Raw genomic sequence first — 17,105 nt, forward strand, 5'->3', positions numbered from 1 at the left:
GCAATATGTGTACATGAAACTATTTTAATTTATTAGCATGTTAATGAAACGGATATATTTTATGATTAATCTTTAGTAAACCATATTTTTTATTCTTTATTTATTTTCCAATAAGCCTGAGTTTGTATGTACTTGTTATTTAGTTGCACTCTCTTTTTCTCAAGTACTCCTTGACCCTAATAATAATAATGTTATCTACATTTCCCCAATTTGAGTATGAGAAGCTCTTTTAAAAAAAAAATATATATGCCAATGATCAGATCAAGACTTTTCACAGAATTTGTATATTTGACTCTACATATCTGAGAATGACTTAAAGAAAATTTGACGACACGAGTATATTTGGATAACAGTTAAAAATAATTCTTTATTATAACGATTAATCTATTATTTTTTTCTTCTTTTTTTTTGTAAAATAACATACAGAACTCCTTTGATAATATCTCTTTCTTTGTTTCAATTTTTTTTATGATTGTAATAATATATTTTATATCAAGTCTTACAACTCATTATTAATGATAGTATTATTATGAAATCTATAACAGAATATAGGAAGGACAATTGATAAGAATAATAATATCTAAGATAAATAAATAAAGGGGAAAAAAGACACAATAAGGAAAATTGGGTAAAGACAAACGCGATTTTCGTAGGAGTAAATCAGACAGACAGGCTTATTATTACTAGTAGATATGATATTGAGAATTGAAACGCATTTAGCATATCTTTCTAAATCATTCACACGTTTTGGCTGTCGTTTTTTTTTCTTCTTCTTCTTGATGTTGCATTAAATAAATAAAAAATAAGTTTTCACTTCATTTCTTAAAGGACGGATGAAGTGATTTTATCGAAAACATCATTTTTCCTTGATGAAACCGAGTTTTTCCTTCTCGGAAGAGTTCCACTTAATGTTACATCTGGACATCCATTATTAAGTAACAGCTCCACGAGTTCTTGCGAGCAGGAATTCCTCGCGTATGAAATGCAACTCCTTCCTTCATGATCGATACATTTGACATTGGCATTTGACTATAAATAATGGAGTATAAATGGTTGTAGTTTATGTTCATAACATGTTGCATTAACAAATAAAAACTTACCCAAATGAGTAGCTGGGCAATGGCCAAATTGCCTAAAGAAGATGCTAAATGTAAAGGACTGCGATTATCCCTTGGACTTATTGGAAGGTTAACGTCTTCTTGAGACGCGTGAGCTAATGCTAAGGTGACCCCTTTCATATCAGATCTAAAAATACAGTTAATTAAAATTTATTTGAGAATAAGTCTTGAAAGATTTTTAATTTACCTGCATATAGCTTCGACTAGACTGGCTGCTGGAGACAGATTAGGAGGTAAATGAGATAGAAACTCTTTGCGACTATATTTAGCCATAATAAATTGTTCTTTTTCCTCTTGAGAGGAATTGGGCTCAGGCTTTCTCCATCCTCGGAAATTGCCTTCCCAGTTGGAGTTAGCTAGTGCGTTACCGGTACTGAGCATCACTGCTAGATGCCCAGGAGGCCATTCGTCCAAATCTAAGGATCTTACTCGGGAAATATGAGATCCTAGTTTTCTATGCACTCCCGAGCACTCGATACACATTAAAACTCCTAAATTAATACTAGCCCAAAGAGGACTCGAACTATCGCAGTCTACACATTTATGGTTCCCGGATATTTCAGACTTAATGGCTTTGATGGCCTGAACATCGACTATAGAATTGGGATTTTTACTGCTCTTGGAGCTTTCAATACCTTGCAATGAATTAAGGATTTGCTGTTCGATTGCAGAAACCCATGTATCCCGTTCTTCACAACTACTAGCTTCGAAATGCCATTGCTTATTGTCCAAGCTTACAATATGGAACTCAAAAATATCACTTTCTATAAGAGAAAATAGATTTTAAAAAAACATTAGGGATAATGATTCACTTCCTGAATGCAAGAACACAATTCAATGCTTACCTTCGTTAGCGTCACTGGCTTTAATCCCGTTGCTTCTAATTCTTCTATGCCTCTTTTTCACATTGGGAGTCTCAGAGGAGGATGAACTTTTTTCAAGGGCATTTGATTCATTTTCTTCGCCACCAGAAGGCTCTCTAAGCATCTCGTAGCCAGTAAGCATGACTTTCTCGTACTTGGAAGAACTGGATGTAGATCCAACTCCAGAAGGCAGTCCGGTCAACTTTAAATTATTATTTTCTAAATTAGGATTGGTCTGAGGTATAGTCCGAGACCCCCTTGGTTTTTGACCAGGGACCTTGACGGTTACATACTGGAGAGAAATTTCCTTCCCATGAATATTCTCCATGTAGTCCTATATATAAAAAAGAAGGGATAATTAGATGAGGATATTTTTATTTTTTTACAATTGAATTGAGTCAAAGGACTTACATGTAGACTCGGATGGTAAGTCATGCGACCATCATCACAAAGCGTCACATATTTCTTTTTCCAATCCTTACTAAAGCTTTTATTTGATTTCTTGTAGAGCATTCCTTGACGGATGGGTATACTTCTCCCAGAGCCCATTTGCTGCTGGATCCCACCTTGCTGTTGTCCGGTAGATCCAGAGGAGTTATTACTACTATTGTTCATGGCTCCATTATTGCTGTTATCCGACTTTTTACTGGGAGTGAATAGATTGGACCGCCTTCGATTTTTTCGGGAACTCGTGGGCGTGGAGCTCGGAGTAGGAAGTTCCTTGTTTTCTTTGTTCTCCCCACCCACGTTATTCTCCTTATTCCCTCCTACACTTGGAACAACAAACTTTCCAATTTCTGAGCTCGAACTTGAATTCATTGTCCCAGTATTATTTGATCCAGGTGGCGGTGGAGGGAGAACGAACCTGGGCTGTTGTTGAAGCTGCTGTGACTGTAATCCACCACCTGAGTGTTGCTCAATTCCGTTGGTAGTTCGCGATAAAACAGAGGAGTGATGATGAAGTAAGGACTGAGATGGAGGAGGGGGATAGTTTAGTCCAAAATGCGAGTTTGGGGAATGATGATGCTGGTGATGAAGTCCTCCGCTCGGAGAAGGAGGCTGAACCTGTGCGTATCCGTTGGTGGGAGGAGAAGGTACGTAGGCGGGATAAGGTCTAAAGTGATTTGGGGTAGTGGGACGAGAGTGCTGAATGCCACCATTTCTGGCTTGACAAAGCTTCTGACAAGCTATAAAATTAAGTATTTTTGATTAAGATATGCAGAACTAAAAAAATGGATGAAGGGTCTTACCATCTTGAAAGACACGTTCGACGTTTAAACCATAGGTAGCACATGTCTCATAGTATGAGCAACGCTTTAAATCTGATGCTAATTTCCGAGCTCTTGAATCATCAATGACTCGTGGATGGTTCTCAGATATTGCGTCTAATGGGAAAAAAAGAAGAAAAAAGGTGAAATAAAACGATAAATAATGGTTTGATGAGATAAGAAATAAAATAAATGATAATTTATAAAACAGAGGGGCTGCTCTACACACTCTGATATTTCATAACAAGGCTTACTAACTATTAAAGCCAGAATCAGAAGGAGGCCAATTCTACTACAGAAGAAATAAAAATAAATTATAAATTTATTACGTTTCATGCCGTTTTTTTATTTTTTTTAAAGATATTAAATTTTACATTATATATATATATTCTTTAAGGTCCGAAGAAGAACCCTCCAGTTCTTATTCTCCTCCTCCAAATCTAATATAAAATATATATATATAGGTATGTAATAATTGTAATAATAAAAAAATGAACTAAGATGCTAATTTTCAAGAAAGGGGATAAAAAAGTACACAACTAAAAAGACTGTTTCTTATGGACTCTATAAAAAGTAAAATCATGCTGTTTGTTTTATACAATATAGTATCTAGAGAATACAAGGATTGTCACTTACTCGATGGGTCTCCTTTGAGGGGTTATTAAGTAAAAAGTAAAGATAAAAGAAAATAGACACAGGGATATCTTAATGTACATAAATGGTGATTAATAATATTTTGTTAATAATATAATGAAAGAGACGCAGTAGCAGCATAGCAAACCATCGCAAGTAACTGACAAAGTATCATCATTGAACCAACTATCTACATATACAACTTTAAAAAGAACCTTTCCTTTTGACAATAAAGAGAGGTTTTCCTCCAAGAAGAAAGCTCCTACCATGTATGTTAGTTAGTGAGTTAGAAGAAAGAATCCTCTTTTTTATCGCACAACCTCTCTTTCTTTCTTTCTTTAACCCCCCTGGCTTTCAAAAATCGTTGTTGATAGACTATCTATCTATATTAATAAAACAAAGTTGATCAGTATGTTTAAAAAGGCATTTTTGGTCTAAAAAATAACAAACATTGTTATATTAATGCAATCTCACAAGGATTTTGCGTATAGCATCGAGCGTATATACAGCGTGGATTGTACATATTGCTCCCTCACATATATCATATCATGGGCTGAGAGGCAAATTGTCGTAACTCAAATATTTACTTTACGGAATTAAACATGGGAAATCCATTTTTTCATTATAAATATTAGACAAACTTTGCTTTGATCGCATAGAAGATTATTAGGGGTCAACCCACATACAAAACTGTACTTTCATTATATGGAAGATTTATTATTATTTATTTTATTATGCTTTGCGAAATTTTTTTTAACAAAATGAATTTGAGAATTTTGTTTCTATTTTTTAATTTTATCTTTGTCGACACCTAATAAATCCTAACAATCCCAGGACCACCTACTAATTATTTATAAATTACCTTGCGTTCCTACGAGAATAAGCGGTATTTCTTGAAGATTCCTGAATTGAGACATTTTGGCATAGTAGTTGTAGATTGCGTTGAAACTCGTTTCGTTCTCCAAACTGAATACAAAAATGACTGCATCAACCCAGGACGTAAACTATGGAAGGAAAAGATGGACATATATATATGAAAGAATATTTTTATTATTATTATTGAAGGACATAATATTCCTCTCCTTCTCCCAACTTTGTGCCATAAAGATAGGATCAATTAATTAGGATTACTTAGGAGAGAGAAGAAATATAGAAACAGCAAGCAAACATAATCATATCTGAGTATAGTACATATATGAAGCAAAAACAGATGTAAAAGCTCCTTTTCAACTAAACAAAAATAAAATAATTATTATGTTTTTGAACAATTAAGAAGACGCACGCGTCTCGTGAGCCATAATCCGATCAAGTTTCATCATCATAAATACGCTGCTGTGGGTTTCTTTTGTGTAAGTAAGTAGTAGTGTACTACTACTCTATTACTAGTACTAAGTACCTTCAAATGATTGAAGTGGCAACAACTTCATTTGACCGGAAATAATGTTCAAAGGAAGTTGCCAAAACTGCATTATTAGTTAATGACTACAGTGTAATGATATGATATGGGTCAGCCCTAGAGCTTAATAAATCTAGCTACACGCCTAATTATTCAATGTACCTAGAATTCCATGATTATGTATTTGCTTGTATAAGAAAAGAAATGTATTCCTTACCTGAAGCTCTGGAGGTCCTCCCTCATCCCGTATGAGTAATAGATAACTCTGACCATCCACAACGATTTCTTTTTTGAATCTCCCACCTTCTGGTGAGTCCTCTTGCATGTAGGATCCTGTAAGATACCGATGTACAAGGGCGGATTTACCCGAGGAGAGAGAGCCAACGATGCCGAGGCGGATATCTGGAACGGAGCGGGAGAGAGTCCATTCTTGACTATTCACAAAGGAATCTGTAACAACAAATGAGTTAGAATAATAAATAAATAAATAAATATTTTGTTTGACCGTTAATTAAGGTGTCATTAGTAAAAGAAACGAGAGAAATAAGTGGGAGCAGAGATGAGGAGCCCGCTCCATCTGCAAAAAGTAATGAATGGTCATCATCTGCTGATCAGAATACAATGGGCTCTTTATACATTGTGTAACTTGTTTCTACCTACCTATTTAGAGCAAGGAGATTTATTTCATGTGATTACTCAAACAAATAATGTAAATATATGTATAATTGGCAACTTAAGAAAGAGATTTGAAGAGTGGGCAAGCTTCAAAGTGTTTGTATTCAGTCAGAAAAACACAGAAGGACTTTTGAAGGGAGAGACAATAAAATAAAATAAAAGAGCAATCAGCTTCTCATTGTGCCTTTCGTATGAATTTAGAAGCAACTCACACACAGAGAGAGAGAGAGGGGAACACAACCAATGGGAGCAGCAAACAACACAAGTCTTACCCCCACGGGAGTTTTTATTTTATATTTTTTTTTGTGTATGTTTGTTGTTTAATTTGTAACAATGAGAACTCTCTCAGTCTACGTGACTTTTTGACAACATCATTTGCCTGTAAGCCTCTTATATTGTTCTCCCCCAAATTGTAATAATTTTTTTAAATTCATTCATAATTTTTGAATGTTATTTTATTAATAATATGAAAAATATAATTAAGATATGAGGGATATGAGGGGAGAGGAGGGAAGAATTCTCATGGCATACTCAAAAAAATAAAAATAAAATGAAAAGACTGGAGAAAATCCTAGGAATTTTATCTATTGTCTTCAATGCTCAAAAAAGAAAGAAAAAAAACTCGAATGGGAATAAAGATATAATATACTTCTTTTTTCGTTTTTTTTTTTCTTCAAAAAAATGATAAAAGAATTGAACAATACTCGAAAAAATTCAACATTTTCCCAACTTTTATTTCATATCATCAAAATAAAAAAATATATATATATACGCTGATCATCTTCTATAAACTATCATTTACTACTTCTCCAGCTGGGTAATTTCTACGTCTGTATATATATATATATATAACTTTACTAGCAGATGACATTTATATATATGAAATTTTATTAATAAAAAATTATTGCAAAAAAAGTAATAATTTCACTGGATCATTAGATTTTACGAGTTTTATTAAATAATAAAAAAAAACCTTTTTATTTTTTGCTCCAGAAAAGTAACAACAATAGAGAAATCATCTGCAATGTTTACACACCTAACATACATATATTTTTGATTAGTGTGAAGACATAAAAAAAGATAGTGAGTCTCGTGTATTTACATTAACCATTACGTAGTTAAAAAAAAGATGATCATGTCATAGATAAAACAAACAGTGAGCCATTCGTTACACATAGTCTAATAATAAAATTAAATAGAAGATCCATCCATAACGAATCCTTCAGCAACAACAAATGAAGTACATTGGTGTATCATAAATTATATTCAAATAAATTCATTTGTATATGTAAATGGGTACAGGATTTAAAATGCATCAAAGAAGAAATAATCATTTAAAAATAAGAACGGAATGATGAGAAGGGTGTAGGGAAAAAGTGCTCGCTAATCAAAAATTAAATGTTAAATATGATAATTAAGATGGTTGAATGGTTTTTTAGGAGACTACAGATGTAATGTTGTCATGACACCAATATTTTTGTACTAGTTCGAGTATCATAATAGGTTTGGTTATTTAGGTACTTCTGTATACTTTTTTTGGATTAAGAATTTAAAACAAAAATGCCGTTAAGAGCAATTCAATTGCACTTATATATTAATGGTGTCATTACTGACTATTTAAATAATATTTCCCAAAATATAGTATTCTTTGGCACATTATACAGTTCCAAAGCCCATAGTACATTACTCATAAATACATAATAATAACCATGTAATTTGAATATATCTAAAAGAAATGGTAGATTCAATGTATAGTTGGGTATAATTCATTTTGAGGCAAATAAATTGCAACTGGTACACAACATAAATAAAGTACAATTATGTTAGGAGTGAAGGCCCAGAATTTGGTCTGGTATACATACATTCTACCGGTATACCGAAGAGTATTAATATGTAGTATGTAGTGAATACATGTTGGATTTTTTTTTTTTTTGTAGAAGGCACCACATTTCAATTCCCTCTATTGAACAAAAAACGGATTGCAATATGAGGCAATCCTACTCTGTTATAAAAGACTGTGTGAGGTATTTTTTAATGAGGACGAACATAAGACAAGGGTCCAAAAATAGATGCGATAACACTTTCAATTGTGTTTTTTGTTTTCTTTTTGGAAGGGAGTTGAAAAATAATAATAATAATGAAGTAAAGAAGGACATTTTTGTCTTTTTGTTTCTCTTCATTAGACTCAGGTAAGGCTCACACAGAAAATGAGGAGATGCAACCCACCCCCCTTCCTCTTTCCAAAAAGAGGTTTCTCTCTTTCTCTCGCGACAATGAGGCTTTATTGTATCTCGATGATTGTCACACTACTACTTCCCCCACCACCACCACCACCACATGCAGTAGTATAAAGGGACACATATAAAATAGAGCAGCATATTTATACAAGAAATATTTTTTAAATCACACAGGCAGCTGCAAAAGATACACTTTTGGGAAAAAAATGGCGGGAATACATCCATACAGCTAACTACATAATATATGATGTTACGTAGAATTATTTTTTCAGGAGTTCCCTTCTACAGACGTATGCATATGTAATTAGTATACATTCAATTGCGGTATAACTCAAGTCATTATAAGCAGGGGAAATCACATTATTAATGGAAGGGTTAAATTTATATGATGAACATAAATGTATATATATATATATGTTCAGGAGCGGAAATGAGGATGATTCGGCGACTGTGTATCTGTTTGGTCTCATATACTTTGAATCATTACGGCTCATTTTGTGTAGTTACCTTGTTTTGTTATGGGTAGTGTTGTGCCCGTTCTTATTTAGGGATGAAGACAGAAGTACCTTAGAGTTCAATCCTACATATCAGCTCTAAAAACTTATAAAGTTCGGTCTTAGATAACGTCTATCAACATTATTTAATCAGTTCTTGACCTGACTAACTATCTGAAGGGCCGGTCCTAAGACTAGACTGGATCAAATGCATAAGAACCGAAACAACTCTAATTCATACTACAAGTACTCAATATGACTGTACGCTCGATGCTTCAAAAATGATTGTACACTCTACAGAAAAACATACATAACTACAGACAAACTTGGCTTTATTAATATAGATTGTTAATTAATAGTAAATAATTATTGGGAATAATTCACACCATACAAGAGCTACTTAAAATTCAACCAAACCACGCCTGAAAAGCCGGTCCTAAGACTAGGCTGGACCGAATAAATAAGGACTGATACAACACTAGGCATTTGTATTCATTTTTTTAGAAGTAATTTTGTAGAGCAAAAAATTAATGAAAAAAGGGATTTTTAATTATTATTCTTTTTGTACAAGGGTACTCTTCTTTTTTTTTGACCCAATTTAGAGTCCTTTTTGACTTTCTTTGTCAAAAAGGATAAAAAAAGGGAAAGAAAAAGTGATTTAAAAATTAATTAACATCCCATTGTTTCATAGCTTTCTTTCTTTTATGCCTTTTAAGTTTTTTTTTTGTCAAAATCATTTTCTGTTGTCTTGTGTAGTGTACCGCTGTATATTATATACCTATAGGAATACATATAACGGAGTCAAAAATTGCATCTTTTTCACAAGTCATCATTTTTTATTTTTTTTTTCCAAAGTAATCGAACGAAATATAAAGTCACGCTATAAGACTTCCTTTACTATTCATTCGAGTAGTAGTGATAAGTTATAATATTGTATATATATATATATGGAGAGTATCATGTAACTTTTTGAAGAGTTTTATTATTATTATTTTAAAAGCTGTAATTAGATCTAAAAAGGCAAGAGAGGAGCAAAAACTGCAAAATATTCACAAATAAATAGAATTCCATTGATAAGAGAACTAAAGTATATATGTACGACCCTAATATTTCCCACGAGAGAGATACATATCTATAAATAAGAAGTGGCATACCTGATTTTCGTTTCTCTGGCGGATTAATGACAATACTTTTGGAGCGTTTGACCCTTAAGGACCTTCGTTTAACGTCTCTCAACAATGCAGAGGCCCTTTCTGGAAACCGCATCATTATGGGCCTTTTTGTTGGTGTTACACTATATTGTGTGGCAAACATGGTCGACGTAAAGGCGGTGGAAATGGGTGTAGGTAATAAGAGTCCTTTTCACATTTCTTAAAAGTCAAAGTATAAATGTCAGAAGACAATGGAACAAGGCTTAGAACTGAGTACTACATAAATAATGCACGCATAAAATCCTTAGTGAGCGGAACACACCTTTTCTATAGGAGCAATGACTCCGGACTGAGTAAGAAAAGAAGGCAAGGGAGATGAAAGGGACGAGCGTGCGGTTGGAAATACGCGACGCTCCTCTCTTCTCTTCACTATTTCATTAAATATCATGATGTGATATTTTAATAGATTATTGTATAAGTATTATGTAAATTATTTTGCAAAATCCAACTCTTACACACACTTCCTCCTTATTCCTTGCAATATCTACTGATCAATATAACGGAACTAACTCATAATTATAGTCACATGGACTCTATCAATTATTTGATAGAGTGTTCTAAATCAATAAATAGCGCATGATATGATTTAATGCGATGAACAAGTTGGTAAATATCCTCTGCACAACTAGCGATTTATCTACAAGTTATAACTTGTACAAGGACATCTTATTTAATTACAACATTGATTATTACTTACTGCAGTCGGAGTGGATATTAAATATGATATAATAAATATGTATAATATTCCTTTATTCCTAACTTTAATTAAAAGAAGTCAAAAATTAACACACATAAACCATCTAAAGTTTCACACTTATTCACCTATGTGTAGTCCTATAACATGGCTTGCAGCAGATCGGTGACTAAGGGGAGGAGGTATGAAGGGGTATTAGACAAATTTGTAAAAAAGACGACATTTTAGTTATTTTTTGAACACTCTTCCCTCTGTCAAGCAGTAAAGCTTAATAAAGATGTTTTATATAGAAAAACATCCAAGGTCAAGATGAAAGCTCAAAAATGCAATATTGACCATCATTTTTGAACAAATTGAGGTAAATAGCTGAAATCATCTCCTCGTGGTACGCAAAATAATTACATATAATATAACACATATTAAAGTATGAATGCAGAAGATATTAAATTTCATTCAATTCAACATCTCATATTTTTCACATGAGCATTGAGACGAAATGATACTTAATTTAGGAAAAATGACTTTACTGAGTCCCATTCTATTTATCTAAGATGTATATCTTTGAGCCATTGACGATGAACCGTAGAATACACTACTGAAAACCACGGACTCAGTGAATACGCCTCTGAATCCGTAATTTAAAAGGTTACAATCTCATTTTTGATTGCAACTTGTTATACAAATTACCAACTTGACGCATTCTTCAAGCATTATTATTAATTATAATAATTTATAATAAAAGTATACACCTCTCTCTGACTCCCCTTGTGCCAAAGACTATAAAAATAACTGATACAAAATGAAAACGAAACGGGAGTCGGGATTGGAATGTGTGAATAGTCACTAAGTAATTAAATATGTATGTAGAAGGAGTTCCTTTTTAGGTTTTTTGATGTGCTACTGATTGAACGGATTTCCCTCGAAATTGAAAGAACAAGACTTTTTGGAGTCAAACTGCATAACTCAGAGTCATGAATAGACTTCCGCCGCCACAAAGAAGGGACTTTTTCTTCAACATTATTATTATTTATATTCAAAAGACACGTCGAGGAGGATTTCACATGGAATAGGATGATAATAATAATGAGAGTCTCAACCCCTCCTCCTCTCTTCAATTTCATTCTCATTAAGGATTATTTTCAGGCAGAAATGTGTCTTGATTACCTAGGCTATTATATGTATGTACATTGTACAGAGTATATGATACGTATAAAAAAGAAACTTTAAAGAAAAAATCCCTTGAGGGTTGGGTTAAAGCCACACAAGCATAATTGTTATGATTATCATCACCACATAAGGCGTGGGATGGATCTACTAAAGATCCTTCAATACACCTATATATATATATATAATAAAGCCAGCAAGAGCATCTGCTAAGAAATGGGCCAATTTAGGATTAGGTATATTAAAAATAATATTAGTGTTGGGTTTTGTTCTGAGACCGCTAGGATTTTTAGTTGAACTAATTGGGGCCTTTAAAGAAGTTCAGTTTGTATTAGTCTCAAAGACATTCTCAGTCTGAATCTGTCCTTTAAAAAAACCGGGTTAAACAGATTTAATAGACAATGAATTGTTGATGACGACAATTGTGTTTCAAAATTAGGAACAGGGACCTACATTAACGCTATATGAAGTAATATGTGTTACATAAATCAGCATAGGAGAGAAAATCTGAAAACGAATAAATTTAGGTGTACGGTCGGTTTGGACCACGAAATATCAGTCCAAATCAATTTAGAAAAAATAATCTTAAGACCAAACCGAAAGTAAAAATTGCTCTAGATTGCTCCCAAATAATAAAAAAATCAGTCTGAACCTGTCTTTATAAAAATTCAGTCTAGACGGATTCTATAGACAAATCGTCGCTGACGTTAGTTGTATTTCTAATTTGGGAAAATGGGCTAAGAATAACACCGTCACATGAAGTTAAATGTGTTGCAATAATCAGCATAGTATAGAGAAAACGATTAAATTTAAGCTTAGGGTCCAAGATCGAGGTCTGGACCACCAAAATACCGATCCAAATCAGTTACGAAAAAATCACTTCAGATCAAAACAAAAGACAAATTCAGTCTTGAACCGAGTATCAACACTAATATATATATATATATGTAAGTGCAACCATATTATTCTCTCATCTCTTTCTGTTCCTTTCGCTCTTTTTCTATGCCCTTCGTACGTGTAATAAATATGATTTGCAGCTGCTAATCACACAATAATCATATTATTATTACTTTTACTTCGAAGTGAAAGAAAGAAAAAATCATAACTGCATCTGTTGAATAGATGGTGAAGAAAGTAGTAGGGGGAGCAAAAGTGTACGTCGTACGACGTTCGTAAGAAAGATGAGTAGGGGTATGCAGTAACAATAAATGATTGACAGACCCCCCTCCTTGTCCATCAACGTAACTTTGTTCTATTATTATTATTCTCTCATATATATATTTATAACATTATTAGCCCCGTGCCTTATTTGTTCACTCGACCCACCACCGCCCTCAAACTAAAAAGACGAAACTTTGTATAAGATGATGTTATTTTGACAATGTCCCCGTAAGATATATAAGTATGTTTTAAAGACATATATAATGTATATACACCTGTTTTTAACCCTCTAACTTACTATGTTTTCTCTACGTATTTAATTACAAGTAATTTATGGGGTTATGTACATATATGTATGTGAAGAAAATTGAGAGAAAATGGAGATTTATTGGTCGTTTTGGATTTCTATGACTTTTGTTTTACAAAGGTATCAATTAGTAGTCAAAGTAGTTACTTTATTTTTTTGTTTTCTCAATGTGGAAGAATAACAGGGAACCCTTAGTTAAGGATGCAACGTTTCTTTCGTTAAAATACTACCTAATAAGAAGATAATACGATTAAACATCACTTATCCTCTCTTGCCTCCAAGGCTAATGTTCGCTAGGTGGGGGTGGTAGTATTAAAAATCTCCCTTAATGATATTCATGGAGTGAATGAAAGAGAAATGAGACGCCTTTTAGGGTTCATTAAATAAATGATGTCATTAAGGACGAAAAAGTGTATTTATATTATATATACATATATATTAAAAGAAGCTGAAAAGGCAGTCTCTGACTAAGCTAAATAATATATACATATTGAGCTCTTCTTATTCTCCGGCTCTGCTGTACCAGAGGATGAACAATATCCCCCCCCCCTCATTTCCCTTGTTTGAATATGTACATATATTGTTACATTGATATGAAAATTATAAATTGATTTGTGTCAAACGGTCATTGATTGCAAGAACTCTCTACGTATATTTTGGGGGTGACATTTGCAATGAATGGGCGCGTAGCCTTCCTTGGATAATTTTTGGTACTTTATGTATATATTTATGTAATCACGTATTTATCAAAATTCGTTTCGATTTTACGACATTCAATGTCGGAGAGGAGAAAGTTATTTTTTGTTTTTTTTTGGCTCGTGATCGTTACTAATGTCGTAAGTGACACTTTTTGAGCCTTCTTCTTCTATATATCATGGTATAAGAGTATATATATATATATCTTCACTGAACCAAAAAGAAATAAATAATAAAAGTCTACTGACCCCTTTTTTCATTTTGAAAGAGAAATAAATTGAATTTCTTTTGTTCAGTCTCTTCTTCAACTATTAAAAAAAAAAAAAAAAAAAAAAAAAAAAATAGAAGTCGGTTTCAAAAATGAAATTCACCACGAATGACCAAACAATTTTGTGTTTTTGTTTTTTATCAGTCATTTTCATCATGCTGATGACGATAATGAAGAGAAAGAGAGGGGGGAGGGATGATGATCTCGTGCTGGTTATTCCACATTTGTAAGGGGGATGGTTTTGTTTTGTTGTTGCCTGACCGTTCTTCATACATATTTAATAACCTACTCCCATGTCTATCTTCTCCCTAATAATTAGTTTTGTCAAAAAAAATATATATAATTAATTAATTAAAAGACCAACAACGTATTTTTGATAATGTTCCGTGCATTTCATGCATGCATTAAAGCCTCTTCACTCAAATAATACAAAAGAGAAAATGTCACAGCGGAAATGAGAACGATTAACAGAGAAATATAACATTTTACAACTCCCATGACTTTTGGTCAATTTGATTGACATGCTGTAATCACTTTGCTCTCTTTTAAAGAAGTTAAAGAAATGTTGATGGGTCAAATGAAGCATGGCTTAAAAGCACATCAAAACCCTATCCATCCATCCATTTCAAGGCTTTGCATATTGTACACTTATTAAGGGGAAAGGTGTGACTTGGAAGTTGGAATGTAGATAGTACAACATCCTCTGCAATACCTAATTAACAAACTTATACAAACTCAGGCCCAATTTAAAAAAAAAAAAAAGAGAGGGAGAATAAGTAAAGAAGCTTTAATATAAATTAACCATATAAATCTGTCCGTTTGTATGACAAACTATTTTCAATTTCAATAGTTTAGTGTACATACCAGGCCAACCATTATTATTTACTCATCTCTATTATACAAATTTTGAGTCCGATGAAGACAATTTACAATGTTTCCATACATGATAGGTCAATCGTCTTCTCCTAAGGCAAGGAGTATGTTCAAGTGACTTCTTTCAAAGTACAACCCCATGTTGATCCTGAGAGTTCAATGAAATATAATGGATTCGAATTCTACCTTGATCTTCCAGAGAGGGATTATTTCCCAATTTTGCAATACATATTATCGAATAATGATAATCATGTACTTCTCAATTCGTGTCATTAAACATTATCTATATTAATAAAGCAAAGTATGTCTGAATGTATGAAAACCAGTCACCGAGTGCATTGTATATAGTGCTCCATGATGCAAATCATAAATATATTTTGATCAAAGAAATAACAGTGTAGTCATATTAATGACACACGCGTGTGCATATAGCATCGGGCACCACTACACAGTGTTATTCAAGATGTAAATCATATAAATATATTGATTTGAGTGAGGGCTCATAAGACTAAAGTACTCATCAATTATCCTCACATATAACTTTTTTTTTCTCAAACTCCTATTATTGTTCTTTTACTGTCGAGGAGAGAACACACCATATGAATTCATATCAGTATTGAGTATTTAGGTACTCATTGAATACGGAGAGTACCACTGAGGATTTATTGGGGAGTTATCTTCGATATGATGTTAAGCAGAATTTGTCTACTATCCGACGTCTAATTACTCTGGGGTTTGTCGGGTAGGATCGCTAGTAATAAATAAAGAAACAAAAAGTACTTTAGGCCTGAGTTCGTAGAAATGAACAGAAAAAAAAGAATAATTGCACTGTCCACCTTTTAGATGTTCTTGGATAAGAACAGTAGTTACAACTAACAAAACAAAAAACCCCACTTATTTGGAGAAAGAAAAACACAATCCGTTTGTGTCCACTCTATTGTTTCTCTATCTCTTATATATTTCTATGTCTCAAATGGACTGGAATGAATTTCAAAACGACAGGAATCCCCAACTCCTCATTCCGGACATTGTTCAGTCTCATATTGTTTTCTTGTTTATTGGATGTCAACCCCTTCGCGTTCGTCAACAAACTATGTAATAATAATATGTAAATACATATATATATTTCCTCATGATTGACTAACTCAATGGTATTCATTCAAATGAGTTGAAATATGTGCACACACACATAACGGGACACGTGTCTTGTTGTTCCTCGTTGGATAATAACTGTACCATATTTATTATGTACACATAAGTCTGCAAAAAATAACTATCTCCCTTGTTCAAACAACAATACAAGTCGGCTTCAAAGTCGTCTTCAAATATAAAAAAATCTTTTATAAGTTTTTTAAAGAAATATATAGAAGTGAGGAGTAGTTTATTTTCATTTTCCCCTCATGGTGGCATCTCTCTCCTCTTCTCTTTTGAGTCTATGTACATACATATATGTACACGGGGAAATGAAAGGAAAAGGTAGAAAGAGAGAATCAAATATTTTGACTTTTACCGACTTGTAAAAAGTACAAAAAAAAAAAAAAAAAACCCTCCTACCTCTATGAAATTCTTTTTTTTTATGAGATGCAAACAATGCGAGAAGTTTCTCTTTACTTTATTTGGGTATGTACTACTACAAGACGACGACCTACAATGAAGAAATCCATCATTTCAATCAGAGAGAAATGTAGAAATTCCCCCAAAATATGTATATGTATCAGTGTGGAGTTTCCGTCTGACAATTCTGAGACCGATGTGGCTTTTTATGTACCAAACTCATTCAGTTCTTGAAAAATGTTCTCTCTGCATTGGTCTCAAAGACAAATTCGATTTAAATAGGTACCATCAAGAAATTCCTTCTTGATGGGTCTCATTTAAAATTCAGTCTCAACCGATTCTTTAGATGAATTCAGAACCAAAAAAATCGATTCGGTTCTTTAAAAAAATTCAGTTTGGAACAGTCTCAAAGATACGTTCGATCCAGATAGGTCCCAAAGATAAATTCGGTTTAGAGTGGAAAAAATTCGGAAATCTTAAGTGCTGGATTTCT

General features: G+C 33.1%; 1 protein-coding gene across 2 annotated transcripts in view; it reads right to left on the minus strand.

The window, feature by feature from the left end:
* Positions 1-432: 432 nt before the first annotated feature.
* CenG1A (Centaurin gamma 1A) overlaps positions 433-17,105 on the minus strand; it is a 98,555-nt gene continuing 81,882 nt past the window's right edge. Inside the window, exons 1-9 of one of the 2 annotated variants that reach the window (XM_040713424.2) lie at positions 9,839-11,375; positions 5,496-5,728; positions 4,745-4,886; positions 3,232-3,366; positions 2,393-3,168; positions 1,964-2,315; positions 1,306-1,882; positions 1,101-1,245; positions 433-1,029 (exon numbers count right to left, since the gene is read on the minus strand). In XM_040713424.2, the coding sequence (XP_040569358.1) occupies positions 823-1,029; positions 1,101-1,245; positions 1,306-1,882; positions 1,964-2,315; positions 2,393-3,168; positions 3,232-3,366; positions 4,745-4,886; positions 5,496-5,728; positions 9,839-9,998 (2,727 nt within the window). In that variant the 5' untranslated portion in view covers positions 9,999-11,375 and the 3' untranslated portion in view covers positions 433-822. Of the gene's footprint in view, positions 1,030-1,100; positions 1,246-1,305; positions 1,883-1,963; positions 2,316-2,392; positions 3,169-3,231; positions 3,367-4,744; positions 4,887-5,495; positions 5,729-9,838; positions 11,376-17,105 lie in introns of those variants that run through there. The other variant, XM_040713407.2, reaches the window with a different exon arrangement.

This window comes from Lepeophtheirus salmonis, chromosome 1 (assembly GCF_016086655.4).
Source record: "Lepeophtheirus salmonis chromosome 1, UVic_Lsal_1.4, whole genome shotgun sequence".
NCBI lineage: Eukaryota > Metazoa > Arthropoda > Copepoda > Siphonostomatoida > Caligidae > Lepeophtheirus > Lepeophtheirus salmonis.